The sequence below is a fragment of the Entelurus aequoreus genome, linkage group LG25 (genome assembly GCF_033978785.1).
Source record: "Entelurus aequoreus isolate RoL-2023_Sb linkage group LG25, RoL_Eaeq_v1.1, whole genome shotgun sequence".
Classification (NCBI taxonomy): Eukaryota; Metazoa; Chordata; class Actinopteri; order Syngnathiformes; family Syngnathidae; genus Entelurus; species Entelurus aequoreus.
This window is the reverse complement of record NC_084755.1, coordinates 20,519,001-20,541,476: the sequence shown is the minus strand read 5'-3', so window position 1 is coordinate 20,541,476 and position 22,476 is coordinate 20,519,001. Positions and strand designations below refer to the sequence as shown.

Below are 22,476 nucleotides of genomic sequence, written 5' to 3'. Positions count from 1 at the left end.
CGCATAATAAACGCAACGTTATTAATATTGCTACTTCGGATAATTTCAACAAACAATCCTCAAAACAGCCCACTACCTATAATATGGGCTTTTTAAACATAAGATCATTATCTTCCAAAACATTATTAGTTAATGAGGTCATTAGAGACAACAAACTTGACGTCGTTGGTCTCGCTGAGACCTGGCTCAAACCAGACGATTTTTTTGCGCTAAATGAGGCATCTCCTCCTAACTATACGAATGCATATGTTGCCTGTCCTCTTAAAAGGGGAGGGGGTGTCGCACTAATATACAATGAAAACTATAATTTTACACCTAACCTAAATAATAAATATAACTCGTTTGAGGTGCTCACTACGAGGTTTGTCACACCGCTACCTCTCGACCTGGCTGTTATCTACCGCCCCCCTGGGCCCTATTCGGACTTCATCAGTGAATTCTCAGAGTTTGTTGCTGATCTAGTGACGCATGCCGACAATATAATCATAATGGGGGACTTTAATATCCATATGAATACCCCATCGGACCCTCCGTGCGTGGCGCTCCAGACTATAATTGATAGCTGTGGTCTTACACGAATAATAAATGAACCCACGCATCGCAACGGTAATACGATAGATCTAGTGCTTGTCAAGGGTGTCACCACCTCTAAAGTCACGATACTCCCGTACACTAAAGTAATGTCCGATCATTACCTTATAAAATTCGAAGTTCTGACTTATTGTCAACAAGCTAATAATAATAATAATAACTACTATAGCAGCCGCAACATTAATGCTGCCACGACGACTCTTGCTGACCTACTGCCTTCGGTAATGGCACCATTCCCAAATTATGTGGGCTCTATTGATAACCTCACTAACAACTTTAACGACGCCCTGCGCGACACCATTGATAGTGTAGCACCGCTAAAGCTAAAAAGGGCCCCTAAAAGGCGTACCCCATGGTTTACAGAAGAAACTAAAGCCCAGAAATTATCATGTAAAAAGCTGGAACGCAAATGGCGTGCGACTAAACTTGAGGTTTTCCATCAAGCATGGAGTGATAGTTTAATAACTTATAAACGTATGCTTACCTCAGCTAAAGCTAAACATTGATTGATTGATATAAAACATCAATAGAGTATTTAATTTTAAATGTATGTTGAAGCTTGCAAAATCCCAAAGGGGCTGCTTAATGTCTTCACTTATCCAAGTTGACCTTTCTATAGTAATATCCACTAAATGGTTGCTGAAATGGGAGTGGTGTAGTCGCTTTTGTGGGATACAGTTTCTGACTTCATCAAAATTGATCACAGCATCCTGTCTTGGTTCTTCTCTCTCAGGTGCCAGGGTCCCCCCCTCTCCAAGTGCGGTCCCTCATGGGCGGCTGGTCTAGCAGTGCTGTGCTGGGGCTGTACCGGGCGCTGCTCCGTGCAGGGCGTCACCTTCAGTACACAGACCGCAACTACTACCGCCGCGCTGTGGCCCGTGAGTTTCGCCGCTGCCAAACCCTGACTGCACCCGAAGACAAGGAAGCAGCTCTGAAGAGGGGCCAGTTCTTCCTCAGCAGCCGACTGGGTGGGCTTATGTAGGGGGTTTGGGATAGGGGGTTGGCATCTGGAGGTGGGGTAAAGGTCATCTGCAAGTATCTCCCAGGTGGGTCTTCTAATACATATACCAGGGGTGTCCAAACTTTTTCCGGCGAAGGCCGCATAAATAAAAACTGAAGGATGTCGGGGTCGCTTTGATACATTTTGTGCATTAAAGATGCTAAAACCAAGATAATATAGGTAAATCAATATAGGCTAAACTAGCCTTGTGTTATTGATAATAAAGTATATTCTATGAAATTTTGCTATAAATTAAGCATTTTCAAACATAAAAATAGAAAGCAGCTCACCAGCCAATGATGTCAGCATAACCACACAAGCTAGTGATCACAGCGCTGCTATAAATAGTTTGTCTGCATTAGCGCTTATAATAACAATATCACTAATACTTGGTTAATATTCAAGTCACAAAATGTAAATGGAGTATTGTTAACGGTTTTTGGATATTTTTTATTGGGTTTCAGGAGCGGAATAAGTTGTAAACGGACTTCTATTTACGTTTACGAGTCATAATGCATTAAAAAAAATACATCCGTCATCTTGTATTTCATATTGATTTTGAACAAAGGCAGAATTGCACAAAAAGTGCAGTTCCCCTTTAAACTGATTGATATGCTAGCTTATCTGTATGCTATGTTGTAAATACTGAAGTTAGTGAAAAAGTCAATGCTGTGACTTCATCTGCAGGATGGCAGGAGTGAACGGAGACCGTAAAGGGAAGAAAGATGACAATGGCATCGGTACAGCCATCGACTTCATGCTTTCCAACGCGAAGCTTGTTCTGGGCGTCGGCGGAGCAGCCATGCTTGGCATCGCAACGCTGGCTGTCAAAAGAGTACGCAAGATCTGTCACAATTGCAAACCGGGTTGAGAAGTAACAATCTTTGTCATGCAGATGTACGACCGTGCCATCAGCGCTCCAACCAGTCCCACCAAGATGGAGCAGAAAGGAAAGCGAAGCTGGGAGGAGCCCGTCTGGGTGGGTTCTTCACCTCGGGTTCTGAACCATGACATGAAGGCCACTGTTAGCAGGTCACTCCAGTCCCTGCCCACCTCCTCAAATTCAATGGAATCAGGTGTGTACAACAAACTTCCGTTGACTTAAAATGAAAATGCTTGATGTTCTAACCATGTTGTTGCCGCGTTTTTTGTTTTTGGTGACAGACATCCAATTGGGAGGAGTCTTGTTCTATGTTCACAGTGGGTTTTTGTGATTCAGTCACCCAGATAGCAGAATTAGCACATGTTAGTTTAGTGTATACCTTCCTTGAAACTTCACCCCTACAGATAAAATTTTTCATGTATTTTGTGTAGTTTGTAAAAAAAAACTCCATTCTCTATTGCTCTTCAGACTGTCTGCGGAGGGCTATGAGTCGAGCTGCTGTCAAAGACAGTGGCCCCACTCAGTCCGACCTGCTGCGTGCTCGGATGCGTCTGTCCTTGCAGGAGCGCCTGTGGGAGTTCTACCAGAACAACGTAGACATTCCCACGGAGGAGCAGGCTCTGGCCCGTAGGGCGGCGCTGGACATCTGTGCTGAGCTGCGAGTGTTTCTCCACGCCAAACTGCCCGACATGCCTCTCAGAGAGATGTACCTAAGCGGCAGCCTCTACGATGATCTACAGGTAAGAGTAACCCTTTTGAAACCCCAGTGTCCAAAACAGGCAATACATGTCTTCCTTATGGGATATGATTGTTCTGTTTGAAGGTTAGCGGCTGTAAATTTTGCTGGGGAGCTGTTACAAATTTTTTGTAATAAAAATACAATCTGGTTTTGATCGCAACGCATTTAGAATAGGATTTAAACAAAGTATACACATTTTCTTTTAAGACCTCTTCCTGCCCCATTGACTCCAATTAAAAGTGCTATTTTTTAACAGACTGTAGTCTTGTGGCCTGTATAAGTGCCCCTTGTGTACCAGATGGTACCAGAATACCTGTGCATAATTGTCAGAGCATTGATAAGCGGAAATAAGTCACACTTAGGCCTGGGCCTGATATTCGATAAGTCAAATAACCGGACGAACAATGAAAATGTAGTTGCTATGTTTTCCAGCCTCGATAATCGCCATATGTATGCATTGTAATTGTATGCATTACAGGAGCAATCACTCTTATGCATCAGTTTCAGCAGCTGCAGGACGACAAATAAACAGTACTAATGATAACCGCTGTAAAACTCCTGACGGTTAGTATTGCTGTATACAGGGAAATGGTATATGTTACGTCACATAAACCGCAGGTGAAAAAACTGATCGCGCAATTTCCATTTTTTTTTAAAAAACATTCTAAAATGTTTACAGATTAAAATAGAAGAAGATAAACATTCAAACACACAAATACAAATGATAGGGCTGTTATGAAGCCAGAACAAAAGTTTCCTCTGCCAAAAAGAATATTCGGTGGCTATTTATTTTAGTTATTTAAAAAATACAACTTGGTTAAAAGATATTTGTGTGCATATAATCACTTTTTGAGCACATTAAACAATACCACAATAATAATAACAGTGATCATTTTGGTCACAATAACTTTATTTAGCCATTTTATTACAGTAATTGTTTGGTGTTGTGTATTTTAGGGCCACTTTCCCTCCTTTATAGAGACAGAACCTATTTTAATGCTTTTGGTTGTGGTTTTTATTAAAATGCAACATTTTGCTTTCAGACAATAGTATATTTTATTTTTGTTATGTTTGTTTTATTTGACTTGGTATTTACAAGTTTACATTTCTTTTACAGTCTTAAAATAAACAAGAAATACAAGTTTTTTGGATTTGAAAGAGTATACTTGCATTATTATTATTGTTATTATTATTATTATTATTATGATGTACAGGGCCTCGAACTGTGACATGGAAACACATTGCATTGTGGGTCTTGCTGGCCCGAATCGCTTATTTACCAGACTGACTACAAGACTTAGTGCTTAAGTTTCGTTTTTTTTTCTTCAACAAGTTCAAAACATGACGTGAACGTGCGACATCAATAACTGCCACAATCGCTTCAGAAAAAATTTTTTTTGATGAAGTTTTTCTCATTTCCAGCATGAAAGCAAAGCCATAAGAAGTCGTGTTAAAAATAAAGAGATGAAGAATAGCCTGGATAGCAGCTGTGTGACATAAAACATGACTTTTAACACGTTTGTGTGTTCACGGCTTTTTCAGACTGGTAAATTTGAATCAAAGCATGTTTTGTTCAGTTTCACACGGAGCATTTAGTAGGCTGTTAGCTTTAGCCATGCTAGCTGCAGGCGAGTTTACAACCAAACGTACAGTATTTTGGAAACATAGCATGTTGCCTGTTTACTTTTTGTCTTGGGTAAGCACAAAAATTAATGAGTATTATTTTCGGAGAAGTAGCGCAGTGATCAAAGTATATAAAAGTAACAATGGTTAATGGCTTGTTTTTTGGGGTAACCTGCCAATGAAACAAGGCAGGGAAAATTCTTTACCGATTTTAAAACTGACTCTGTACACAAAATATAGACGAGTTTGGCAGCACTTTTACTTGATTCAAATCTCTTGTCCATCGGATGTGCTCATGGCTCATTTGAGTCAATTTCACCATTTATTATTTCCAGGTAGCGTAGCGAGCCTTTGGAATAGGGTAAAATTTGTCTCGGTACAGTCCCTTGGGTTGTTTAATTTTGTATGATCCATTTTAATCCAGCTTGTTGCTTGCTTTCACATTGTAAACAAAGCCTTTGTCCAACAAGTATTGCTACCCGGCCTCCACGATTCATTGCAAAATAATGTGGCCTTTCGAGTCCTATTATCATTATCAGTGGTTAATTAGGTCTCGTTTATCGACAATAATTTGTAGGTCACTATATCGCCTAGCAAAATTTGTTATCGGCCCAGACCTAGTTAAAATGTCGTTTAAATGCTGGAATGCAATAAAAATGATATTATGCAGTTATATAAAACATGGCAGATAAATATAAAACACCTGTGTGAACTCAAACCAAGGCCTGCCTGTTTTCTCTCTCATTCCAGCTAAGTAGGCACTGTAAAATACTTTTTGTCTACTGTATCAAAATCAATGTTATGATTATTGACCTATTCAACTCTGAGACTTATTTTTAGAAATATTGCATATTTTGCATTTTGTCATTATAAAAAAAGACAAAGGCCATAAAACAAACCATAAAAAGTATTAAAATATTTATATCAATAGATAGTTCTGAAGACATTTATTGCTGACTTATGACATTTTTATGAGCAAGTCTCTTTTGGATTCTAAGAGTATGTGTGTATCACAATCTTAAGGTCGCACAAGGGTTTAACATTTTGTCCTTGTTTTCTTTCGGCTCTCTGGTTCAAACACAACTGGTCCATCGCCAAGGTGGTGATGGCAGACCATGCCCAGCTAATGGTGCCTCTAATTCTGGATAAAAACCTGTGGTCGTTCATACCGGGAGAGGACACCATCATGAACGTCCCAGGTTTCTGGCTAGTCCGCAGAGAGAATTTAGAATATTTCCCACGTAACAGCAGCTACTGGGACCGCTGCATGGTCGGAGGATACCTGTCTCCTAAGTCAGTCCTGGACGTGTTTGACAAGATGGTGGGTTCTATCAACTGGCCGGCTATAGGCAGCGTCCTGGACTACGTCATCCGTCCCGTGGTCCCTTCGGAGACGCTCACCCTGGAGGTTCAGTACGAGCATGACCGAAAGCTTTCCGTGGACTTTCTCCCGTTACTCGTAATGGAGGACGGAACCTCGCTGATAGCTAAACCGCATCGGCTGGCCGCCGAGCGCCACCAGAACCTGTGGCGGCAGAGCTTCCGCGTGGCCGAGACGGCACGGCTCAGAGCCTTGGATCAAGAAGACGGGGGCTACCGGTGCGCGTGTCTCAAGGTGGCTAAGGCGGTGTGCAAGCTGAACCCTGCCCTCAACCGGCTCAACGCCAGCCAGCTCACCAACACCATCTTGCTGCTGAGCGAGAAGCAAAGTGACTGGACCCACGAGACGCTGGCGGACAACTTCCTTCAGCTGCTGAAGGAGCTGGTGGGTCATTTGGAGGCGGGCCAACTGCCCTGCGCCCTCAACCCAAAGGTTAACTTGTTCTGTGAGCTGACTGAACAGGAAGTGGACGAGCTGGGATACATGCTGTACTGTACCCTCTCAGACCCCGAATCACTTCTGAGGACTGCGGCCACGCATCTGCCGCATCCATCAACGTGTCCAGGAGATCTGATGGACTCTCGACGGTAAGCTAGTGTTGATCCAAATATTTTTTGAACCTCAGACGCAAGCAAAGCAAAAGGTGATAGTCGTGCACTCTTGCGTTGTCGATAAAGTGGTAGTTTGGTGCATCACCTGTAATCAAATCAACAACCATGTTACTCTTTTAAACCACTCTGTCAGACACCCAGACATGTTTCGTGCATTTTATGGTAGCCATGGTTACGCTGTGTCAAGACCTAGAATGTAATGTTGATTGTCTGTACACAAAAGCCAATAAAATGCTAATAAATAAAAGCGCAACATTCCTCCGTGAGAGAAAATCTATCGTGACTTGCGGACGGGTACAAAAGGTCTTGAATTCGGTGACAAGGCAGAGGCTTAAAATGTTGCCAAACACATGAGCTGACGTGTGTCAGGTGAAGCCAATCAGTGTCTAAGCGCGTCTGTCCTCCGATAAACTCTTCCTCCTCAAATAAGAACAAAATAATTTTATCACTACTTCGGTATTCCCTTGTGACGGGATGTGTGTGTACAGAGCTGCTCTTTGTTTCTCTCATGAAAAGGAGCTTTCTCTACTTCCACTGCAAATGTCTGATACACATTGACTCCATTCCTTGGTCTACATACAAAAGCATGCAACAAGTTTGCACAAGTAAGGGAGGATATTTCCACATTGCGTTTGTCTTTTACGGAAGTGATGGTGTTTCTTGGTTATTTTGGCGTGGAAAAAAAAGCTTCTTAGTCCTGTAAAATCACTAATATGTTCCAGTCAAGGTTATTGTCAACGGGACTGGAGTGGCCCGCATTCTTCCTAGTGCAGTGCTTGTAAAGCTTTTTTCCACCAAGTACCACCTCAGAAAAAACTTGGCTCTGCAAGTACCAACATAATGACCAACATTAAAATACAGTAGAGTAATAGGCGTAAATATTCATTAAACACAAGGCAGAGGTTTCATTTAACATGGACATTTTAAATGTTTTGTCCACTGTAACATTATACAGTTTGAATCAAGTTGATTCTTTGGTGTACCACTAGATGGAGACTGCGTACCAAATTCTGAGAACCACTGTCTTAGTGCATCTGACCTAAAAATCTCCCAGTTCAAATCTGGAAGCTCGATACACAACGTGACAAAAAGTAACCGCAGCTACCAGACTTACAGAGCAAAATTTGGGTGGAAAGTTTTGTACTTGAATCTAGAATCTAGTTTTGATGCTGAATTTTGAAATAAAAATAACTGCACAATTTAATGTCCGGTTGAATACAACTATAATTCACTTTAGTAATTATTTTGAATAACTTATTTAAATGTTTCCCTTTCATATATTTTGATATCTCAGCTAGTTTTTTTCCCTCAAATTTAAATCTTATTTTTTATTCAGTAGAGTTTTTAATTTAGGTTCATTTTTTTTCTCCAGCTTCAGACTTATGGCCCGAATTTCACCATCCACGCTAAATTCGGGCCATAAATCTGAATCTGAAAAATAAAAGATCTGAACCTGGGGGGAAAAAACAGTTAACTAAACAATAAAATTAGAATCTGAAAATAAGGCAATATCAAGGTGAAAATTGTATTTAAAAAAAAAAAAAAATTAAATTACATTTCCAGAATAAATCATAATTACATTGAACCTGAAAAAAAAACTGTGCACCACTTTATTCTGAATACTGAATCATTTTTCGAAATTCTATGTCAAATTTGTATTTTTCAATTTTTCAGAGCACAAAACCTTTGGCCCTAACTTAGCTCCATACTTACTGGGTGTTATTGTTGCGATTGTCTCTAAAATAATTGTCGAAAGTCTCTGCTTTGTTTTCACGTGTCCCTTTTCGTGCACACTTGTGTCGGGAGGTCAATTCCATTGCACGTGCGGTTAAAAATGTTGTCAGGTCGGTAAATATTTTAGTATTTGTACATTTGCAACCACAAGAAATACTGGCAATCAAGTAAGGTGTGCATCATTAAGTGCGCTCTTACGGAGTTTCTGTTCTAATAAATCTTTGTGTGCATGTAACGTCTTCCTTTGCAGACCTACTTATGCTCCAAAAGACTGAGGAGGAGTCATTGTGCCACATTTGTTCTGTTCAAGCTAAACCTAAAAGTAGATCACTACCTCTAACGTGCGGGTTTGTACACATTAGCCATATGCTGTCTTGCATGCTGTGCTTATGTTATGTCCCTCTCGAGCTTTATTTTATTTTAATTTCCAGCACAGCTCTGAATTGGAGCAGTGCAGCACTTTGGAAATGTAAATAAATGCAACAAGTGACTTTATTTGGTCTTGATTTTTTGGGGGGTGGAAAAGTACATTTCAGCTGATTGTAAGTGATCATTCACACACACACAGGGGATGTAGACTTTATTTAGAACAAGGAGGTTATTCTATGAAAGTATAAAACGCAAAAAGTCAGGTTAGGAAAATAAACTTTTTTACAGGTCTGACTGTGCTTTATGCATTTGTTGCACCTCAAACGGTTCTCTAGCTCGTCACGGAACACTGAAATAACTAGTTTTGCATGTAAACGAAAAGCTAAAAAGTCATAACTATGAGAAAGTTGAAATTATTAGATAAAAAGTCATAATTATAAGATGAAAAGTCAAAACAATGAGAAATTACAAAGTCAGAACTAAAGTTAAAGTTAAAAAGTACCAATGATTGTCACACACACAAGGTGTGGCGAAATTATTCTCTGCATTTGACTCATCACCCTTGATCACCCCCGGGAGGTGAGGGGAGTAGTGAGCAGCAGCGGTGGCCGCGCCCGGGAATCATTTTTGGTGATTTAATCCCCAATTCCAACCCTTGATGCTGAGTGTCAAGCAGGGGGGTAATGGGTCCCATTTTTATAGTCTTTGGTATGACTCGGTCGGGGTTTGAACTCACAACCTACCGATCTCAGGGCGGACACCAACCACTAGGCCACTGGGTACGAGATAAAGTCGAAATAAGCTAACACGTCAATTTTTCGAGTCAAAATTGTGTAAGTCATAATTACGAAATAGAAATTAGATCATCGAAATACTAACAAAAAGTTGAAATTACAAGAAAGTCAAATACAAGACAGTCAAATACAAGATAAGTCGAAATTGCGTGAAAAAAATGGAGAAATTACGGGGGGGGAAAAGGCATGAATACAAGGAATTGAAATTATGACATCACTAAATTAGATACAAATTTGAAATGACGAGATTAAAAAATCTGAATTACTAGATTAATTCAAAATTGTTAGATGAATCAATACGAGGTAAGGATGAAAAGTTGAAATCATGAAATAGTCAGATTTTTTTTTTAAAAAGTCAAAGTCGCAAGATAAAATGTCAAAATCATGAGAAGTCACAAATCAAAATTATGAGATAAAAAGTAACTTACGAGAAGAACAAATAAGAAAAAGTTAAAATGAGAAATCAGTTATGATGGTACACTACAAAATGATGAGATAAAACTTCATATTTGAGATAGAAAGTCAAAATTACAAAAAAAACACAATTATGAGAAGAATGTTGTCAAGAAGCGATTAAAAACCTTTTAAAAAAAAAAAAAATTTCAGTATACATTTTTGAAGAGATTTTTCTTGACGGCTGCAAACCAGAACAGCACTTTTATTTAGCGGTACTACTTGGCTCGTGCAAATCCCACACGGTCAGCACTCCTGTCAAAGACGGTGTAATACTTCCTGATGAAGACGTCTCCCAGGATCCACAGAGGTCCTGCAGGGGGCGGAATGTCCATGGCCATGAAGCCTGACAGGCAGATTGAAGTTCCCATCTGGGACTCCTGCAGCAAATTGACAAAACAAGATAGGTGACAGAGTTCTTAATTGCCAACACTGAATTTAGATCACTCCCCAAATGATACCTTCATGACATAATCCTCTCCAGTCAGGTTGAACATCTTCCCTCCTATGTTGAAGGAGATGACGGGGAGGGTGTCGATCTTCTTGCAGTCAATCCAGTACTAAAAATGGCGAAAGAAAAACGACATCTGAGCGTTAAAAAAAAGGACAATGTGGCCAAGTGGAAGAAGCAAACCTCTCCCATGAGTAAAGGCAGAGCTCCGATGGCTTTCTGCAGTGCTCGGATTTCCTCCACGGGGCCGACGATCAGGGAAGTCCCTGTGTCCACGATGGCCTGGCAGCCCGTCTTGCAGACTGTCAGCTGGGGGCCCACGTCCACTCTGGGAGCAAACAAGAGTTTTATGAAAAAAGGTCCTTTCGGAGGAATGAAAGCACTCACTCGTTCATCTCAATCTGCCAGTAGGCCTTGCGTGTGACGTTGACGTAGTGCAGATCTCCGGTGTAGTACTGCGGGTCGCTCCCACCCAACATCAGCTCTCCTCCCACAGCCGCTGCGGGGTCTCTGAGGGCCGGACACGGGCGTTACGCAGGGGGTTTTACACACCTTTGTCAAGAGGAACCTGCCACACCTGCTTATGTAGAAAGAGAAGACGTTCTGCGGCAGCAGCTTGGCTGCCATGGCCGTGTCAAACACCGGCGTGACGTTGGCGACCGATATGGACGGGTAGGCCATGCCCAGGACCCCGTCGAAGCGGGCCACGGCGAATGTAATACCGGGCTGCTTCACCGCTTCCCCAAACTGCTGGCCGGGCACGGGCAAACCTGCTATCTGAAGGTGCAGGGGGAGGAGTCCTGGTGACCAAGTAGTCGATGTAGTCCAACAAAAAGGAGCTAAAACTCACAGTGACCGTGTCTCCGCTGATGAAGCCCGACAGGCTGCCTCTGCCGTAGCGGATGGAGAAGTCGGTACCATTCTGAACATATGTGCTTGACTTCTTGGAGTTGTAGCGGTGATGGATCCCTGCTCACAGACAGGCATATTCACAAAAACTGTTTGGGTCCACATTTACAGAAAGCCAAGGACCTTCACTATTATTTTTATTTCGTGTAGTCTGGAGAACCAGCGTCCTCTACAGTAGACATTGAATTTTGGTCTATTTAATTTTGTCAGAGTTACAGGAGCGCTCTGCTGTGTTTAAGGACCAAAGATCATTTCCATGACAGCACTCTAGTGTTTTTAGGAATCTGCCGCAAAAATGGGAGTCTATTATTTTTTAACTGAACTCACGGGAAACCAATTGAATAGCCCAAATGATGAAAAAGAGAGGACTTAAAATGGAACCTTGAGGAACACCACTAGTATAACTAAAAAATTTGAACAAATGACTACTGACTGCATCTGAAGTAAACAAGCTACAGCAACACAGTTACATAAATCACATTACAATAAAATATTGTAACTGCAAAAAAGGAGAGGACTTCAAGGGGTGCTTTGAGGAACGTCTCAGTTGGACCCCAGTGTTTTATGTTTCCAAGCCAGGTTAAAATGGCAATACAAGGACCTGCCAATGTGTTTACAGCGGTCTAAGTTCCTGTATACAATAGGAGCCCTCTCCTGTTTTTAGGAATTTGCTGCAAAAATATTGGTCTCCCAAATTTTGAACTGAACTCTGGGGCCAGTATGGTGTCATTCCCGTGCCGGATTTATCCATGTGCCGCCAGTTGAATAGACCTGTGTTGCAAGGAACAACTGTAGGCAACTATACTCCATGTCAGGGGCGTAGCACCAAATTCTCGGCCCGTGTCCCACCCTCAACCCAACGTTGTCGCCCTATAAACACACACTTACTTACATGTAGTAAAGTAATTATTGAATGGATTTAGTGGAAACCTTCTTTTTTAAAACACATATACAAACCTTAATTAGGGTTTGGACTTTTTAAAGAATGGATTACATATCAAAATAAACTTTTTCAAAAAAAAATGTTTTAATAAAAAAGTGCTTAAATATAAACTTCAATCTAAATGGTAAATGGGTTATACTTGTATAGCGCTTTTCTACCTTCAAGGTACTCAAAGTGCTTTGACACTATTTCCACATTCACCCATTCACACACACATTCACACACTGATGGCGGGAGCTGCCATGCAAGGCGCTAACCACGACCCATCAGGAGCAGGGGTGAAGTGTCTTGCTCAAGGACACAACGGACGTGACGAGGTTGGTAGAAGGTGGGGATTGAACCAGGAACCCTCAAGTTGCTGGCACGGCCACTCTCCCAATTTCACCATTCCGTCCCCAATTGAATTTAAATAATCATGCAACCCTTAGAGGGGAACAGCAGCACGTTATGCGTGTTAGTACAACTACAGTACATACACTGTCTGGCTAGCTGTGTACAGACAAAACATGAAATGTGGGCTAATACTTTACAGATACTGTAATATGATTGTTCATGTTTTCAGTCAGTACAAACTGGTGTCCCATTGCATTGTGTTGAGCATTACAAACTCAAATGCGTATAGTGTTGTTGTACAAGATAGCATATCTCTTTCCAAAGCTAGCTTTTACGGCTAATACCATAGCGTGCCAATGTGTGAAAAAGAGTTCCTCAGTGTTTGCTCTTACAATAACTTGGTTATTATACAGGTTACGGAACGTAAATGAAGTATTGGTGTCGGTTTTTGAATGCATTTTTAAAGTGATTTAGAGGTAGAATTGATTGATCCCATTAGCTGCATTGCTAACGACCTAGACCGAGCCGATTTTTACAAGTTATAATGTAAAAAAAACAAAAAAAAACCTCTCCTCGTCTTGTCTCTCATAATGATTGTGAATGATAGGCAAAATCCCCAAGTTCCCCTTTAAACATGATTATAAATCTGTCAAGTTTTCCAATAAGATTATTGCATTTACACCCTCTCCCAGTCTGCTTGTTTTCAGCGGTTTAAAGAATACTGTCATTATTATACCATCCGAGGTACAGGTGGATGTGGCTCACACTGTAACGACATGAAAAGTGGGTCAGGGTACTCACAGCAGGCGACATCAAAGAAGGAGCAGTGAATGGAGGGCACCCAGAGGTTGGAGGAGCCAGTGTCAAACAGCACTGTGAAGTCCTGAGGCGGGGAACCAATACTGATGGTTCCAAAGTACTGGGCCTTAAGACAACACAACAATGTATTTGTGATTATTATAGTTTTACTTATTTGCAGGTGGGGACCTTTTGAGGTTCCAGGTACAATAGTTCCTAAAACCTAAGAGTGTTATGAGATAGGAGCCATCTTTCTGCTAATTGTTGTGCTTTAAGTTGCTTGGTTTTTACAAACGTGTAGGAAGAACGTGAGTGTAAAGGACAGTGCTGAGAAAAAAATGGATGACATTCATTTAATTAAAGAACAAAATCATCAAACATGACAGTGTGTGTCGCTATCTTGGAGAAGCAATTTGAACATATCCCTGTAAAATTCAACAAAAAAAACAAGTTCAACCTTAAAGTTAACTTGTAGGTTTCTTCTCTCTTCTGTCCGCCATTTTACTCCCCACCCTGCTTCTTCCTCTTTGTTATTTTTGGCGGACGGCTCCATGCGCATATAACAGTAGCTCTGACAGCCTTGGATTGACTCAGCAGCGCCACATGTCGCTGTAGAGTGCAAATTGCAGGTGCAAGTGTGTGAATGGCGCCAGGGTGAATATTACTGCCAACAGTTTTAACTTGAGGAAACTTGTTTTTATACTTACAAATCTTTTTTTTTTTTGATTGAAGGAAATTGTTTTTACACTCGTGAATCATTTTTTTAACCTCTTAAGGCCCAAGCTGTTTGTTTACATGCTTTTTTATTTCTCTTTGCTATTTGGACTTATTGGACCCTAATTAGAATAAAAACTAAGAATCATCTTTTGATATGATGTACTTAGTTCATAAGTACACAAACGTGTACTTCATGTTTAGTGACATGCTAATTCTTATTTTTACGCTTTTTTCCCCAAATTCCATTGTATGTTATACTCTTCTGACACCATCAAATGGCAGTATAAGTGTCCACATAAGCGGCCATAAGACCCAAATTCAGTAGTGTACACAATTTTGGAAATAAGAGCTAAAAGGTGCTGTCCACGCATGTGGCCACTAAGCCTATTTTTTTTAACTTACGAATGTTTTTAATTTTAAAAAAAAATGGATGAATGCATGGTTTTACACTTGCCAATCATTTATTGAAAAATATTGTTTTATATCTGCAAGTTGTTTAATTAAAATGTTTTTATGCTTTTTATTCTTTCAATTCAATAATTTGTTTTAACTTGCAAATGGTTTTGTAATTGAAGAAAATAGTTTTTATACTTGCAAATCGTTTTTGTAATTGCAAAAAAAAAGTTTTTATATTTCCAAATAATTTTTTGATTAAAAAAAATGTTTATACTTTCTAATCAGTTTTTTACTTGAATTTTTTAAATTTGCAAATGGTTTATTAATTTAAAAAATAGTTTTTATACTTGCGAATTGTTTTTTTAATAGAAAATTGTGTTTTACTTACAAGTCAATTTTTTAATTGAAATTTTTTTTTTTTTTTACTTGCAATTTTTTTTTTATTGAAAAAAAGTTTTTATACTTGTAAATTGTTTTTTTCTTACTTGTGAATCATTTTTTTATTGAAATTTAAATGTTTTTATACTTGCAAATAATTTTTTATTGAAGATTTTTTTACTGACAAATTATTTTTTAATTGAAAATGTTTTTATACTTGCAAATAATTTTTTTAATAGATTTTTTTTTTACTCGCGGATGGTTTTTAATTGAAAAAATTGTTTTTATACTTTCGAATAGTTTTATAATTGAAGAAAATTGTGTTTAACTTACAAGTCAATTTTTTAATTGAAAAAAAAGTAGTTTTTTTACTTGCAAATTTTTTTTATTGAAAAAAAAAAAAGTTTTTATACTTATCCATCCATCCATTTTCTACCACTTGTCCCTTTCGGGTTCACGGGGGGTGCTGTAGCCCAGTGTTTTTCAACCACTGTGCCGCAGCACACTTGTGTGCCGTGAGATACAGCCTGGTGTGCCGTGGAAGATTATCTAATTTCACCTATTTGGGTTATAAATATTTTTTGCAAACCAGTAATTATTGTCTGCAAATGATGTGTTGTTGTTGAGTGTCGAGGCTGTCTAGAGCTCGGCAGAGTAACCGTGTAATACTCTTCCATATCAGTAGGTGGCAGCCGGTAGCTAATTGCTTTGTAGATGTGGGAAACAGCGGGGTGCAAGTAAAAAATGTGTCTAATGCTTAAACCAAAAATAAACAAAAGGTGAGTGTCCCTAAGAAAAGGCATTGAAGCTTAGGGAAGGTTATGCAGAACAAAACTAAAACTGAACTGGCTACAAAGTAAACAAAAACAGAATGCTGGACGACAGCAAAGACTTACTGTGGAGCAAAGACGGCGTCCACAATGTACATCCAAACATGACATGACAATCAACAATGTCCCCACAAAGAAGGATAAAAACTGAAATATTTTCGATTGCTAAAACTAAGTAGATGCGGGAAATATCGCTCAAAGGAAGACATGAAACTGCTACAGGACAATACCAAAAAAAGAGAAAAAGCCACCAAAATAGGAGCGCAAGACAAGAAGTAAAACACTACACTCAGGAAAACAGCAAAAAACTCAAAATAAGTCCTGGCGTGATGTGATAGGTCGTGACAGTACACCTACTTTGAGACAATAACTAAATTGATGCATGCTTGGTTATGGTTTAAAGTCATATCCAACAATTGCGACAATGTCTTTTTACTGTCAACTGAGTTTCGTTTTTTTAATGATTTCTGCTCGTGGTGTGCCTCCGGATTTTTTCACAGCAAAAAATGTGCTTTGGCTCAAAAAAGGTTGAAAAACACTGCTGTAGCCTATCTCAGCTGCATTCGGGCGGAAGCAGGGTTACACCCTGGACAAGTCCCCACCTCATCACAAGGCCAACACAGATAGACAGACAACATCACACTCACATTCACACACTAGGACTCATTTAGTGTTGTCAATCTACCTATCCCCAAGTGCATGTTTTTGGAGGTGGGAAGAAGCCGGAATACCCGGAGGGAACTTGTGAATCGTTTTTTTGATTTAGGAAAATTTTTGTTTTTTTTTTACTTGTGAATAATTTTTTTATTGAAATGTAAATGTTTTTTATACTTGCGAATAATTTTTTATTGAAGATTTTTTAATTTAATTTAACTGTTTTACTAGCAAATCGTTTATTAATTGAAATAATTGTTTTTATACTTGCAAATTGCTTTTTTGATTGAAGAAAGTTGTGTTTTACCTAGAAGTACATTTCTTAATGGAAAAAAATTGTTTTTTTACTGGCAAATTTTTTTTGGAGAAAAAAAAGTTTATACTTTTGAAAAATTGTTTTTTTTGCTTGTGAATAATTTTTTCGTTGAAATTTAAAGGCCTACTGAAATGATTTTTTTTTATTTAAACGGGGATAGCAGATCCATTCTGTCATACTTGATCATTTCACGATATTGCCATATTTTTGCTGAAAGGATTTAGTAGAGAACAACGACGATAAAGTTCGCAACTTTTGGTCGCTGATAAAAAAAAGCCTTGCCCCTACCGGAAGTAGCGTGATGTCACAAGCTGGAGTGCTGCTCACATTTCCCCATTGTTTACACCAGCAGCGAGAGAGATTCGGACCGAGAAAGCGACGATTGCCCCATTAATTTGAGCGAGGATGAAAGATTTGTGGATGAAGAAAGTGAGCGTGAAGGACTAGAATGCAGTGCAGGACGTATCTTTTTTCGCTCTGACAGTAACTTAGGTACAAGGGTTCATTGGATTCCACACTTTCTCCTTTTTCTATTGTGGATCACGGATTTGTATTTTAAACCACCTCGGATACTATATTCTCTTGAAAATGAGAGTCGAGAACGCGAAATGGACATTCACAGTGACTTATCTCCACGACAGTACATCGGCGAAACACTTTAGCTACGGAGCTAACGTGATAGCATCGGGCTCAAATGCAGATAGAAACAAAAGAAATAAACCCCTGACTGGAAGGATAGACAGAAAATCAACAATACTATTAAACCCTGGACATGTAAATACACGGTTAATGCTTTCCAGCTTGGTGAAGATTAGCAATGCTGTTGCTAACGACACCATTGAAGCTAACTTAGCAATGGGACCTCACAGAGCTATGATAAAAAACATTAGCGCTCCACCTACGCCAGCCAGCCCTCATCTGCTCATCAACACCCGTGCTCACCTGCGTTCCAGCGATCGACGGAAGGGCGAAGGACTTCACCCTATCATCCGTGCGGTCGGCGGCTAGCGTCGGCTAGCGGTCTGCTATCCAAGTAAGTCCTCCTGGTTGTGTTGCTACAGCCAGCCGCTAATACACCGATCCCACCTACAACTTTCTTCTTTGCAGTCTTCATTGTTCATTAAACAAATTGCAAAAGATTCACCAACACAGATGTCCAGAATACTGTGGAATTTTGAGATGAAAACAGAGCTTTTTTGTATTGGATTCAAAGGTGTACCAAAACTTCCGTTTATCTAGTGACGTCACTCGCATACGTCATCATACAAAGACGTTTTCAACCGGAATGTTTAGCGGGAAATTTAAAATTGCACTTTATAAGTTAACCCGGCCGTATTGGCATGTGTTGCAATGTTAAGATTTCATCATTGATTTATAAACTATCAGACTGCGTGGTCGGTAGTAGTGGGTTTCAGTAGGCCTTTAAACACTTGTATACTTATGAACCATTTTTTATTGAAGATTTTGTTTTTACTTCCAAATGTTTTTTTAATTTAAAATATGTTTTTTTTTCTTTGCCAATGATTTTTTTAATTTGGAAAAAAAAATTATATACTGGCAAATAAATATTTGATTGAAGAAAATTGTTTTGACTTGCAAATGTTTTTTTAATTGAATAAATAATTTTTTTGTACTTGTAAATAGTTTTTTACTTGCAGAAAATTGTTTTTTTTACTACCAATAGCAGATCTTTTTATGCTCTAATATCCATACTCAAATAAAAAAATATCGATGCTTTTGATACGGGATTAATATGTATGGCAATTATCTGCAGATGACTACCATTATCGCATGGAACACTTACATCCATGAAGTTAGTCAGTCTCTCCACGGGTAGTTGTGGCGAGGGGGCGTTGTCAGGAGCTCCGCTCGTCTTCGCCAAGGTCCGAATTTGATCCAGAGACATCCCATTATCGCTAATGAGGCGACGGAGTGTCCTCATCTTCTTAAGGGGAACCCTAAAATAATAATAATAATAGTTACTATTTATTTGCTTAATACAGTCAAAATAAGTAATTAGTTAGCCAGCGAACCACAATGCAACACGTGAGTATAATTACTATATTAAAATAAAGGCACATTCCTAAATACATTAAATTAATTAAAAAGACAATGTGTTTACCTTTTAATGGCGATACTGGGCGCTACAAGCAGTACCAGAACTATAAAGAAAGTCCCCAGTCGTGTCATTTTTTGTCCTTGAAGAGAAAACACCGCTTTTGTCTTTTCTGGTGCAAACTGTCGGCCGACAAGAAGCCGTATACTGTTTTAACTGACGCATGTGTTGAAAAGCTTTTCGGCATTGTCCGGGTTCACTCGGTAATCTTCGACTAGAGGCCGCTATTGGCGGGAAGTAAAATGGCGGCTGTTCTTGTTGGCCGAGGCAAATGTCAATCATGCAATCTTACGCAGACAAACATGACTGGTCACGAGTGCCAGATAATGTGACTTTGGCAGTGATAAGGCACGCGCGGAAATACTTCTGAAAACAAGGCTGACAAAATATTGACTTAAAATACGATCCATATACGTTATATATACTGGGCGTTTAAGCCACGGACTGTTGTCTGCTTTGTTGTTTTTGGCATTATACATTTGGACTTCCTGGATTAGCACTACACTCCCATGATGCATTTGGACTTCATGGAATCCATAAACACTACACTTCCCATGATGCAAGTCGAAAGTGTGCTCCTTCATTATATCCGTGGTACCCAGTAATGCATTGCTGAAATATTTTCGAAGCCTCAAAACAAATAAATATACATTAACGCTATTTTCTATTCTATGATTGATTAAACCTTTAAAAAAAGAAAAAAAAATTCCATCGAAGATTTTTCACAAATTTAAATATCAAATACATGGTAATATATTTATATTAATTATGTCAGCATTTAAGATAGCTATAGTGTGCTAGTTACTGAAGTATTATTTGTATGAATAATACACTGGGTAGTTATGACTGGACTGACATGTTTTATTTCAGCCCGGTTATTTACAATAGCCGGCATAACAGTAGTGGTGTTACCTAGATAGAGGTCTGTCGTGCACCCTACGTAATATCCGTTCCCAGCACATACCACTACATCCCCCCTGTTTAGTTGTAACACCTCCCCTGTAAACTTAGTTATAATAAATTCTCTGCAAGAAACACAAAAACATAACATTCCTCAGAGGATCAATATAAGCGATATCACTTTCAAGCATTAGTGCAAACATCAGTAAGTAGTACAATGTCCATCAATTCCCTTTTTCTTGTCTTCTTTTTTTTTGTGTAAACACCTCCATCCCTCCATTTTCTACCGTAGTTTACAAAAACAATAACGTCAATGATTCAATAAGAACCAACGTAACCTAAACTACACATAGTCCTTGTAGTGAGAGGGCCTACCACCTCTTGTGTGCCTCTGTCCTGGGCTATTGGGTGCCTGTGATCTGGTGTGTCTAGGTTCTGGGCTGTTGGGTGACTGTGTGTCACAGGGTGGCGTTGTGGCCGTGTCCGGTGGGTCATGGTGACCCCCGTGAGTGTCCTCCTCTTGGTGCTGCAGCTCAGCAATGTGGGTCTGGTTTACGCTTCTCTGCATTTGTGGGTAGTATAGCTTTTTATTGATTGATTGAAACTTTTATTAGTAGATTGCACAGTTCAGTGCATATTCCGTACAATTGACCACTAAATGGTAACACCCGAATACGTTTTTCAACTTGTTTAAGTCAGGGTCCACGTAAATCAATTCATGGTACAAATACATACTATCAGCATAATACAGTCATCACACAAATTAATCATCAGAGTATATACATTGAATTATTTACATTATTTACAATCCGGGGGGTGGGATGAGGAGGGTTTGGTTGATAACAGCACTTCAATCATCAACAATTGCATCATCAGAGAAATGGGCATTGAAACAGTGTAGGTCTGACTTGGTAGGATATGTACAGCGAGCAGAGAACATAGTGAGTTCAGATATCATAAGAACAAGTATATACATTAGAAATACATTTGATTATTTACATTTGGTTATTTACAATCCGGGGAGGTGGGATGTGGAAGGGGGAGGGTGTTCAGGGTTGAAGTTGCCTGGAGGTGTTGTTTTAGTGCGGTTTTGAAGGAGGATAGAGAGGCACTTTCTTTTACACCTGTTGGGAGTGCATTCCATATTGATGTGGCATAGAAGGGACACACGGTGCTGTTCACCTCTACCACCTGTTTCCTCCCCTCCAAGTAAGATTGCATCCAGCTCGATGAGGTTTTACCAAATCCGATTGCTCTGAGCTTATCCAACAGTATAGCGTGGTTTACAGTGTCAAAGGCCTTCTGAAGGTCCAGCATTACCATGCCGCAGTATTTGCCCACGTCCACCTCATGTTTGATGTGGTCGGTCAGATAAAGAAGGCATGTGTCAGTGGAGTGGTTAGTTCTAAAGCCGGATTGGAATTTGTACATGAGTTTATTAGTAGCAAGGTATCTATCGACCTGTTCATAAACAATTTTTTCCATTACTTTCGAAATGGAACTGAGAATAGAAACAGGTCGGTAGTTACCAGGTTCTAATTTGCTACCTTTTTTAAAAAGGGGTTTACTCTTGCTATTTTGAAATCCTTGGGTACTTGGCCTTGTTTAATTGAGAGGTTAATTATGTGTGTGATGATAGGAGCAATGGTGGTGGCAGAGCCCCTGAGGAATCTGGAGGGAATATTGTCAAGGCCAGCGGCCTTGTTTGGGTGGAGCGCGCTCAATTTTTTAAGCACCTTGTCAGCTGAGACCATTTCTAATTTGAAATTGTTGTTGATTACTCCTAGCTTTCTGTTGAAGGCTTTAATGTGTTCTACACCAAAACGACCAGAGTGGTGGGACAGCTTGTTAACTAGAGTTGTGGCTCTGCTGGTGAAAAAGTGTTGAGTCTGCTTGCTACCTCCATTTTATCTGTAATGAGGGAATCACCCTCCTTGATGTTGATGTTGGTGAGTCTGGTTTTAAGTTTCTGGCTGCATCCAGGAAGCTGGTTGTTGAGAATTTTGCAGAGCTCACATGACTTATTTGCATTTTCCTCTATTTTATCGTTAATGTAATATATAACATTTCTTAATTTATTGCATTGCTTTTTTGAGTGTTGAAAGGAGTGATTTGAGGTTATTATTATTGGGTTGTTTATCTACTTCGGTTTTACACTTTTGGTATTCGAAGTATTTTCTGTCTCTGTCTTTTATGGCAGCTAATAGGTCTGGATTCATCCATGGTTCGGAGCGGGCTTTGATTCTGACTGTTCTCACGGGAGCCATATCATTTAGAAGCAATCCCAAGCATCTTCAACCATGTTGCTCGTGAGCACAGGGGACCAGTCCCACTCACCTAATTTAAGGTTGAAATTATCACTGGAGTATGTTTTAAGGGATCTGGATTGAGCTGTTATGTGGCCATTGGCTTTGGGTTTAGTTATTTTGCGGGTGCAGAAGGTTAGATAGTGGTCGCTAAGATCACAGATTATGACCCCACTATTTTTTATGTTATGCGGGTCTGATGTAAGAATGAGATCTATGGTTGATTGGGTGGAATCACACACCCTTGTGGG

General features: G+C 39.7%; 3 protein-coding genes across 4 annotated transcripts in view; 2 read left to right on the top strand and 1 right to left on the bottom strand.

Moving 5' to 3' along the window:
- Nucleotides 1-1,328: 1,328 nt before the first annotated feature.
- On the top strand, nucleotides 1,329-9,071 carry LOC133642494 (mitochondrial dynamics protein MID51-like). Of its 2 annotated transcripts, none has more exons than XM_062036716.1 (5): nucleotides 1,329-1,469; nucleotides 2,279-2,426; nucleotides 2,487-2,667; nucleotides 2,943-3,214; nucleotides 5,936-9,071. In XM_062036716.1, the coding sequence occupies exons 2-5, from the start codon at nucleotides 2,280-2,282 to the stop codon at nucleotides 6,806-6,808; spliced, it is 1,473 nt and encodes a 490-aa protein (XP_061892700.1). In that variant the 5' UTR covers nucleotides 1,329-1,469; nucleotide 2,279; the 3' UTR covers nucleotides 6,809-9,071. The 2 variants fall into 2 exon arrangements, with proteins under 2 accessions (XP_061892700.1, XP_061892699.1); XM_062036715.1 differs by lacking the exon at nucleotides 1,329-1,469 and adding an exon at nucleotides 1,497-1,637.
- Nucleotides 9,072-9,125: 54 nt separating this feature from the next.
- Nucleotides 9,126-19,482, bottom strand: LOC133642497 (cathepsin D-like). Its single transcript, XM_062036718.1, has 9 exons — nucleotides 19,026-19,482; nucleotides 18,708-18,861; nucleotides 13,616-13,739; nucleotides 11,480-11,598; nucleotides 11,207-11,406; nucleotides 11,017-11,139; nucleotides 10,813-10,957; nucleotides 10,640-10,738; nucleotides 9,126-10,558 (listed from the first exon to the last, which is right to left on the bottom strand). The coding sequence occupies exons 1-9, from the start codon at nucleotides 19,091-19,093 to the stop codon at nucleotides 10,397-10,399; spliced, it is 1,194 nt and encodes a 397-aa protein (XP_061892702.1). The 5' UTR covers nucleotides 19,094-19,482; the 3' UTR covers nucleotides 9,126-10,396.
- LOC133642496 (uncharacterized) overlaps nucleotides 18,784-22,476 on the top strand; it is a 55,653-nt gene continuing 51,960 nt past the window's right edge. The window contains exon 1 of the mRNA XM_062036717.1: nucleotides 18,784-18,949. The gene's annotated coding sequence lies outside the window, so the exon portion shown is untranslated. The remainder of the gene's footprint in view (nucleotides 18,950-22,476) is intronic.